Source organism: Nanorana parkeri, unplaced genomic scaffold, assembly GCF_000935625.1.
Source record: "Nanorana parkeri isolate BGI_ZX_2015 unplaced genomic scaffold, ASM93562v1 scaffold609, whole genome shotgun sequence".
Taxonomy (NCBI): Eukaryota; Metazoa; Chordata; class Amphibia; order Anura; family Dicroglossidae; genus Nanorana; species Nanorana parkeri.
In genome coordinates this window covers 972,493-982,549 of record NW_017306877.1, presented here as the reverse complement: position 1 = coordinate 982,549, position 10,057 = coordinate 972,493, and the positions used below count along the sequence as shown (strand labels likewise).

General features: G+C 47.8%; 1 protein-coding gene across 1 annotated transcript in view; it reads right to left on the bottom strand.

Moving 5' to 3' along the window:
• LOC108792174 (xaa-Pro dipeptidase-like) overlaps positions 1 to 10,057 on the bottom strand; it is a 92,953-nt gene that overhangs the window by 3,177 nt on the left and 79,719 nt on the right. The window contains exons 10-11 of the mRNA XM_018562883.1: positions 4,375 to 4,443; positions 459 to 536 (exon numbers count right to left, since the gene is read on the bottom strand). Of these exons, the coding sequence (XP_018418385.1) occupies positions 459 to 536; positions 4,375 to 4,443 (147 nt within the window). The remainder of the gene's footprint in view (positions 1 to 458; positions 537 to 4,374; positions 4,444 to 10,057) is intronic.

The following is a 10,057-nucleotide window of genomic DNA, read 5'->3' as shown; positions in this document are numbered from 1 at the left end:
TCTGTATATAATAATCCGGCCACTCTGTATATAATAATCCGGCCACTCTGTATATAATAATCCGGCCACTCTGTATATAATAATCCGGCCACTCTGTATATAATAATCCGGCCACTCTGTATATAATAATCCGGCCACTCTGTATATAATAATCCGGCCACTCAGTGTATGAGATCAATAAGAAGGCGGGGGAGGTGTGGGATCTTTATGTAGGATTATGATTTTATGTTTTATCACAATAAATTGATGTGCATTTTAAAAAGGAATCTGAATCTATATAACACATTAAAAGTCCCGGTTTCTGTATTTGCTGCAAAATGTTAAACATAAAATCTTGGTCGGTGTTTATAGCCGAGCTGCCAATGGGAAGAGACCGACAGAGAATACAAGAAATTGAAAAAAAAAATCGAAACAAACATTTATGGTAATGAAGCGATCACGCGGCACCAAAAACTCACCACATGTCGCCGTCTTCAATGGACTTGTCATTGGGAGCTCCGGCGTGTCCATAGTGAAGGATGGAAGAGTTGTCACCGCTGTGCAATGGAAACAAAGGAGGGAGGGCAACGTTATTATTACCAATAACTTATATAAAGCAAACATATTCTACGGCATTGTACAAAGTATTCCTATGCCTGGACCGTGCTTACCGCCGGAGTTATATACTCGGTATTTGTTTAATCGGGGTGATATGTTTGATATGATATGTTTATCGGGGTGTGGTGCGGTCAATGTATGATGGCCCGGTCTAGGTCATTTAGGCATTTAAAAACAGTTGATTTTGGTAGAGTGATTCATATTGGTGATTGCAACATTATTATTATTATCATCATCATTATTATTTGTATTATTTGATTTTAATAGATTTTATTATAAATATACAAATATTATACATTATTATTATTATTATCATATTTTAGTTTTGATTAGAATAAGAAAGGTTGGAAACCCTGTCAGATTTGTTGTAGTCTGTCTCCTTTGGGGGAAGGTTTTACCTCCCTTCCTGTCTGAGAATCAAGAGAGGAAGTTATCAGAGATCTTCCCAAACTTAGAGAACTCCCCTCTTAAGGTGCCCATACACTGCACGATACTCGTACGAGAATGGTGGTAATTAAGTGAATACAGCCAACCCCCCAAAAAAAAATAAATCAGAAGTTCTGACCCGTTCCCCAATCTATCCAAATCCTGGAGATCTACTTTAAAGCTGAACTCCAGGCAGCTATAGATACAAATGAATACAACTATATTATATATTGATACATAATATTTGTATTAATACATTATAGATTAATAAATGTATTATTTTGTTTAAAATATAAGCAGCTGAATGTGGCCTGGTATCAGCCTATTGCAGCCCCTGTGCATCAGAGCTCAGAGTGGAAGAACAAGAAGCAGCGCAAGAAGTCAGTCAGCTGGGCTGCAAGGGTATGCTGATAGAAGAAGAGACCAGAGTGACAGAGAGATGAGCTTATCAGTCTGCTGCTACTCCTTCACTGTCCAGTCACAGGCAGGGGGAGGGGCAAGACCTGTAAGTGTTAGGCTGGGTTCACATCTAGGCGTATCGCATATGCACGTTTGTACCGCGATTCGCAGTACAAAAAACACGATACAAACGCGCGTTTCCGAGGGCTATCCGGCTGAATCCCAATGGATACGCGCGACAAAAATACGCCCCAAAGAAGCGTTTTGAATGTGGAACTTTCTCCAAATATCTGAACTGAAAATACAGAAAACCTGAAGTCTCCGTTTCCATGGCTACCAGAGTCCCCCCAAAAAAGGAGAATCCAGGAAGAACCAGAGAAGCAAAGTACGGCCTCAGCTTCAGTAACCACGGCGCCGGTGATCAGTAATAATGTGGAGAGTTCAGAGGCTTCGGAAGGCGAATTCTCAGCGCGCCCTTCTCTTCGTGTTAGGAATGACGAGGACGGAGGAGCGCAGAAGCTCCCAAGATAAAAGCCTTCCGCCCTCTAATGTTCTTCTCCGCTCCCGTTTCCGAGCCAGTGAAGAGAAGCAAAGTTGTCCTCCTCCGGGAGCCGGCCGCGGACCGCCGTGATCCAGGCCCGGGCCCCCTGGGGGGCTCTCCGAGTGTTTGATCATCACAAAAGGAAAGGTCAGTGGAGCTCTTGATGACCCGTCCCTGAGGAGCCCAACTCATACCTGACAAGCTCACCAAGCTGCCGGCAAGACGTCTATGTCCTAGTCGCAGAACACCGGCCGTCCTCGCCGAGTTCAATCTTCTACCAGGAGAAGTAATCAGGATCATCGGAAGTGTCACACTGCCGTCATATTCACATGTATGACCTTTACAGGGACACGTGATGAGGGGCCTACTAGACATTCATATGACAGAGAGCCAGGACTGCAATCATAGAAGGCGCCACAGGACATGGAACCCCGGAGCAGAACAAAAAAATCTATTTATCTCTATTGCTCCCAACTTTGTGGGAGGAGTTTGGGGACGTCCCCTTCCTGTTCCAACATGACTGCGCACCAGTGCACAAAGCAAGGTCCATAAAGACATGGAGGGGGGAGTTTGGGGTGGAGGAACATGATTGGCCGCACAGAGTCCTGACCTCAACCCCATAGAACACCTTTGGGATGAATGAGAGCGGAGAATGCGAGCCCCTCCCCCAACATCAGTACCTGACCTCACAAATGGTCCAACATTCCCTAATGACATGAAGTACTCACAGGGCTCCTGGTAGAAACTGACCCTGTAACCTAGGCAGCCTGTGCTAAGGGAGCTATGCATGATCTTATTACTGAAAACAATAAAGCAATTTGGTAATTGATCTATGCGAAGTGTCAATTTCGATGACAGGTTCTCTTTCCAGAGTCGGGTCCTCACGGCACAGCAGGAGATAATAACGTCTGATATTTACCTTCACAGCGACGTCCTTCTTTTTAATCAGGAAGAGATCACCGGTAAAAAACAAAGTCACCGGCGTCCTCGCTGAATCAAATCCTCTTTGTACTTTAACCCCTCGGAATAAACTCTAATTTGTTTATCTCGCGGAAATGTCAGAGACGCCAATCTTCCTTCTCCGAGCCGACTCCCCCGGCAGCTGTGTGTGTGCCGCGAGCTAGCCGCGCCATTTGTATCCGTCATCAAGAGACGAGGGTACAAAGATTCCTCATATCTACTATGTGCAATAAAGAGACTGGTGTGTTATATCTGACCTCCATCCTTCCCTTCAGTCTCCTATCTGACCTCCATCCTTCCCTTCAGTCTCCTATCTGACCTCTGTCCTCCCCTTCAGTCTCCTATCTGACCTCCATCCTTCCCTTCAGTCTCCTATCTGACCTCCATCCTTCCCTTCAGTCTTCTATCTGACCTCCGACCCCCCCTTCAGTCTTCTATCTGACCTCCATCCTTCCCTTCAGTCTCCTATCTGACCTCCATCCTTCCCTTCAGTCTCCTATCTGACCTCTGTCCTCCCCTTCAGTCTTCTACCTAACCTCCGTCCTCCCCTTCAGCCTTATATCTGACCTTCCTTCTTCCCTTCAGTCTCATATCTGACCTCCGTCCTCCCCTTCAGCCTGATTTCTGCCCTTCCTCCTTCCCTTCAGTCTCCTATCTGACCTCTGTCCTCCCCTTCAGTCTTCTGACCTTCCTCCTTCCCTTCAATCTCATATCTGACCTCCCCTTCAGTCTTCTATCTGACCTCCATCCTTCTCTTCAGTCTCCTATCTGACCTCCATCCTTCCCTTCAGTCTCCTAGCTGACCTCCGTCCTCCCCTTCAGCCTTCTATCTGACCTCTGTCCTCCCCTTCAGTCTTCTGACCTTCCTCCTTCCCTTCAATCTCATATCTGACCTCCCCTTCAGTCTTCTATCTGACCTTCCTCCTTCCCTTCAATCTCATATCTGACCTCCGTCCTTCCCTTCAGTCTTCTACCTATCCTCTGTCCTCCCCTTCAGCCTTATATCTGACCTTCCTTCTTCCCTTCAGTCTCATATCTGACCTCCGTCCTCCCCTTCAGTCTTCTATCTGACCTCCGTCCTTCCCTTCAGTCTTCTATCTGACCTCCGTCCTTCCCTTCAGTCTTCTATCTGACCTCCGTCCTTCCCTTCAGTCTTCTATCTGACCTCCGTCCTCCCCTTCAGCCTTATATCTGACCTCGGCCCACACAGGGAGAGGGGAGACTGAGGAAATGCTTCCTCCTGCCTGCAGCCGACTGATGACATCACCTCAGCCTGGGCACGGTCACTGTCTGGAGCTCACAGATGGCTTGTAATAAGAGGCGGAGCTTTTCTGGAAAATGATCCTGTTGCTGTACATTGTGACATGTCGGTGATTTTTTCATACAGTTACTGACAGGTCCTCTTTAACTAGACCAGAGGTTGTCTTGCCCCATAGGTTTTCATTACTTACGTGCCGCAGATGCAGGTGTACGATGTGTGCCGCATTCCTCCGCGGGTGTAGCAATAGTGCAGAAACACGCTGCAAGAGAGAGAAGAGAAAACACATTAATATTCGGGGAGGACGCAGAGAAGTCCGGACATAACGCACAATAATCCTATCACCCAACAAAGCAACCAGAGGTGAGCACAGCGGCCGGGTACTAGGGGGCCTCCGCCATGCAACTAAAACGTGACAGAGGGTCTAGTCCTTTCCCACCCCAAGAAACATGCTGGAGCCAGAGTAACGTTTTTTTATGCAAAAAATAAATATAAATATAAAATAATTGTTTTCATTCCTTTAAAATCCTTTGTTTCCTCTCAGGTCTGCTGATCTTCTTAAAGGAGAAGTATGAGGGAGGGGGGGGGGGGGGATTTTCACCCCCCTCATAGTTCTAGCCGACCTGTGACAATGAGACTGTCACAGGTCGGCTCAGTAGATCGGGAGGTGAGCGAACACATACCGGCGTTCGCTCACCTCTCGATCCGGTCACAGCTCTCTGCCGTGACCGGGGAGGGGCTGGATTCCCACCTCCCCGCTCCCATCCGCCAGTGCTGACTGGCGGAACGGACGGGGGAGGGGGCGGGTACAGTTGGCTCTGCCTCTAGATAGGCAGAGCCAGCTGTCAGTCACGCAGCTCGGTGGATCTCGACAATAATGTCGGGATCCGTCCCAGCTGTGGCGGTCTCAGTATACCGCGAGCTGTAGTTCTCTATATACTGAGCCTAGGGTGACGGGAGGACGCTAGTTTGTGTCCTCCCGTGACCCTGAGGAGAACTATCTGGAAAAACACTGACCCCATAGTTCTCCTTTAAGTCACTTCCTGTCTACCTGCCCTCCAGCAATGGTTACCTGACATATCTCAGGGCGGGCTTCCTGATGGTGACAACAGCAGACCGCGCCGCGAGGAAGACGACTCACCCTTGAAGGCTTAGGATAGGTTGAGATCTGAGCGGCCCCACTGATTTCAATGGGATTACATTCGCGCGGCAATCACTAAAAAAAAGGAACATGTACCTTTTTTTTTGTGACACACAAAAGCACTTTTTCTTTTAGCCGCAATTGTGTTCAATTGCACGGGCGGAATTGCGGTGGGAAACCCTGCGATCCGCCCGGGTGCGACTGGGGTGCCATTACAAAATAATTGCACCGCCAGCGCGATCGGCTGTGGTGGGCGACTCAGTGACCACTCAGTTTCGTGCGCGGTCACAGATTGCCTCAGGGAACCTAGCCTTAGGTTCCATTCACACATAGCGGTAGCGTTTTCAGCGCGGTTTATTGGCACGGAAAGAAACTGCGCAAATCCTAACGTACACGTGTGCCGCTATTACTATAGCCGGAACGTGCGGAATCCGGCCATACAATCGTGCTTGTACTATATTGCTGCCGCAATAGTCTGAACAATGCACATGGCAATGCTTTTTATGTTTAGCGCGGTTTTGCGCGTATTCGTACGGTCAAATACGCACGGAAAACCGCTCATGTGTGAATGGAGCCTCAGTTTGAGGCAGCCGCTAAGCGCTGCTGCAGGAAGTGCCTAAACTATGGCCCTTCACGGCAGGATCGCCGGCAGATTTAAAACACACTTCCATTTTAGAGCTGAGGTGACGTTTTCGCGATCTTTTCCTTTAAGATAATCGCTAAATGAATAAATAACAAATATGATAAATACATTTTCCGGTATGAAGACTCTCATTAGGAACAGTAGAAAAAGTCATCAAAGTGACGCAAACCCCCCTCCCCCCCTGGAAGGACGCGCTCTTTAGTAACCAGAGATAACGAGCCCCGCTTGGGCTTCAGCGTGTCGGAAGTTTTCTGTGAGCGACGGTAAATATGCGCGGCGTTTAATTACTGTGAGATTACGTGGCGTGCTGTCGGAGGCTGCTCAAAGCTGCGCCGAGCCATTCCTCACTGCTAATTTCTCTGAACTAAAGAGCTCTAACAGGACGCGATTTTGGCTCCTAATCAAAGCGGCCCAGATTTCACGCGGGAAGATCCCAGAGGGGAGCGCGCTATTGTCTTATCGCCGCGCCGGCCGGCTTATTACAGGGAAATTCTCCACGCCTTCGTCTCCCAGTGATAGCAAAGAGGTAGCGGCGGCTAATGGGGGTCTCGGTTGTGACTTCTTCCCCGATTCTCCACCCCGGAACCAATTTTAGTGAAGGAGCGTTCCAACTCAACAGAGGAACAAGTCCAATTCCCTGAAATGAAGTCACTAACATTAGTAACACATTTCATGTACTCGATGGTTGCAATGCAACAGTGTGGATGGGCCCTTGCATCAAAAAATTGGTTTCTGGCCACAGTTCCTGCTCTGCATGCCAAAGCTGAACTGCTCTGGACCAGTGAAAAAAGTGATATACACTATATGGCAAAATGTATGGTGGCCCCACCTCGAAATGATTGAGTTCAGGAGTTTCCAGTGAAGGTTCTGTTAATACTACATCATACAAAAAACATTTTAGACAATTGTCCTCAACACCAAACTCATCAAACCATGAGAAGACCTGCCCACAATCAACGTTCCGATTCATCCCAAAGTGTTCAGTAGAGTTGAGGTTAGGGCCTTATGCGGAACACTCGTGTTCCTCAACACCAAACTCATCAAACCATATTGGATGAGAGGACCTGGCCCAAAATCAACGTTCCAATTCATCACACAGGTGTTCAGTAGGGTTGAGGTCAGGGCTCTTTGCAGGACACTCTTCTATCCTTGTGGTAATAGTTTGGTGAAGGACCTTTTCTGTTCCACCATGACTGTCCTTGGCCAGTGTACAAAGCCAGTTCCATAAAGACATGGTTTGATGAGTTTGATGGAGGAACTTGAGTGTCCTGCAAAGAGCCCTGACCTCAACCCTACTGAACACCTTTGGGAAGTAATCGGAATGTTGATTGTGAGCCAGGTCTTCTAATCCAACATGGTTTGATGAACTTGGTGCTGAGGAACACAAGTGTCCTGCACAGGGCCCTGACCTCAACTCTACTGAACACTTTGGGATGAATTGGAACGCTGATTGTGGGCCGGGTCTTCTCATCCAATATGGTTTGATGAGCTTGGTGTTGAGGAACTCGAGTGTCCTGCAAAGAGCCCTGACCTCAACCCTACTGAGCACCTTTGGGATGAATTGGAACATTGATTGTGGGCCAGGTCTTCTCATCCAATATGGTTTGATGAGTTTGGTGTTGAGGAACACCAGTGTCCTGCACAGGGCTCTGACCTCAACTCTAGTAAACACCTTTGGGATGAATTGGAAAGCTGATTGTGAGCCAGGTCTTCTCTAACATCAGTTCCTGACCTTACAAAAATGGGTCCAAAGTCCCACAGACACCCTCCGGAAAGCCTCCCAAGAGGAGTGAAGGATGTTGTAGCCAAAAATGGAGACCAACTTATTATTAACCAGTTGACTGATCGGCGGGCTATGGACCCGCCGATCGCCTATATGTGAAACACCCGGTAACGGGTGTGTGCATTTAGCGGGTCTTTTCTGCCCGTGCGTGCCCGCTAGGGGGCGCGCGCGAGCAGAAAAAAATTGCCGTCTGGAGACGGCAACCCGCAGATGTAGCAGTGCCGTCCGTCCGTTTTTTTACTACGGGCGGACGGCAAGAGGTTAATGGAAATGGCTTTGAATGGGATGTCCAACAAGCTCCTAAAGGTGTGATGGTCAGGGGTCTGCAAAGTTTGGCCATATAAGAGGAACTTTTCCTGTGTTGCCCTTAATTTGACATGGTAAGGCAATACGCAACGTTTGGAAGGATGTCCTCCAACCACATGACCATCAGGTAACAGCGTTCATTATATTTGCTGATTCCAGGATCATTTGTGTATAAAAAAACATTATCCAGTTTCATCATCAGACCGACGCGGCTCCAAAAAAAACATTTCATGTGTCCTGCCTAAAACTTTTCATCCTGATAAACAGTTTCAAGGTCAATTAAACTCGCAGAAGGAAAAGCCCTTAATTGGTGATTTAATGCTGTCAGGAAACTCGGCGGGAAGAAATTCTCCTCCAGCTGGACATCTGGGTCAGCAGATTTCAAACAGCATGGAATCCGAGCGATGCCGGCACGTGGAGCGCCGATGAGGAAGGGTCGGACCTTGATCAAGATGGAGAGGACACGCTAACCCGGAACTCTTCGAGATCATGGTGCACATTCATAAGGAACGGATCAGCAATTCGGTCTCAATTAATGATCCACAGCAACAAATACAATTTTTAAATGATAAAAAGTATTTCTCATCTTATTCTTGTTTTATCAAATTAAAGGAGAACTATGAGGTGAGTGAAGATCACTCAGCCTCGTAGTTCGAGCCGACGTGCGACAATGAGACTGTCACAGGTCGTCTCAATAGATCGGGAAGTGAGCGAACGCATACCGTCGCTCGCTCACTTCTCGATCATGTCCCTGCAGAGAGCGGCGACTGTCACTCACGGCTCCATGCAGGTATCCACCCCCTCCCCTGTCCGATCCTCCAGCGCTGACTGGCGGAAAGGACGGGGGAGGGGGCGGGTACAGCTGGCTCTGCCTCTAGATAGGCGGAGCCAGCTGTCACTCACGCAGCTGGGCGGATCCAGACATAATTGTCGGGATCTGCTTCAGCTGCGGCGTCTCAGTATACCGCGAGCTACAGCTCCCTATATACTGAGCTTTGGGTCACAGGAGGACGCTAGTTTGACCCTTAGGAGAACTATAGGGAAAAGCACTGACCCCATAGTTCTCCTTTAAGGTAAGTCCTGACACTAACATTGGGGGGGAGGGGAAAAAATGTATACTTTAATGTCACTTTAAGGTTCTTGAATGTATTTTTAAGACTTAACTCCTTATTTTAGTGCTACTTTAAGGGCAATAGTGAAAGCCCTCCAGTGTTCCCTAGAAATGTTATTTTATCTCTTGATGCAAAGATGTTTTTGGTTCCTATGATCCTTCGCTCCATCGAGTGGCCATAATGTGGTACATTATGGCCACTCGATGGAGCGAAGGATCATAGGAACCAAAAACATCTTTGCATCAAGAGATACAATGTAACAGTTGTAGGGAACACTGGAGGGAATTAGCAGACGAATGTCACCATTGCTACTATGGGGATCCCTGTAGCATTAATAATTGTGAACTCAATTGTATCTTTGATGAAGGGGGACCATTTGAACCCCCGAAACATGTTGGCTGTGGAACCGTGCACATCTTCTGAATAAAATCTAATCTGGATCTCCACACATTTCTGACACTTGTCTTAATGAACTTGTAAGCTGTGTTTAAGATACGAGACTCTATGGCGCTCGTCCTCCGGAGAGCTGCCTAAGGCCTGGTTCACACCTAGGCGTATTGCATATGCGCGTCTGTCGCGCGTTTTTTTACCGCAGTTCGCGGTAAAAAAATTGCGCAACAAGTGCGCGTTTCCGAGGGCTACTTGGCTGTATCCCAATGGAAACGCGCAACAAAAACGGCCCAAAGTAGTACATGTACCTTTTCAGGCGTGGGCCGTTTTGTAGCGCGTTAGGGGCGGGCTGAAATACACCAAGGTGTGAACCAGACCCATTGAAAACAATGCGATTTTCATGTTCGTCGAGCGTAGAACGCGCTACAAAACGTTCAGGTGTGAACGAGGGCTAAAGGTAAATCCCCTTTTACCAGATGAAACATCTAAAACTTTCATCAA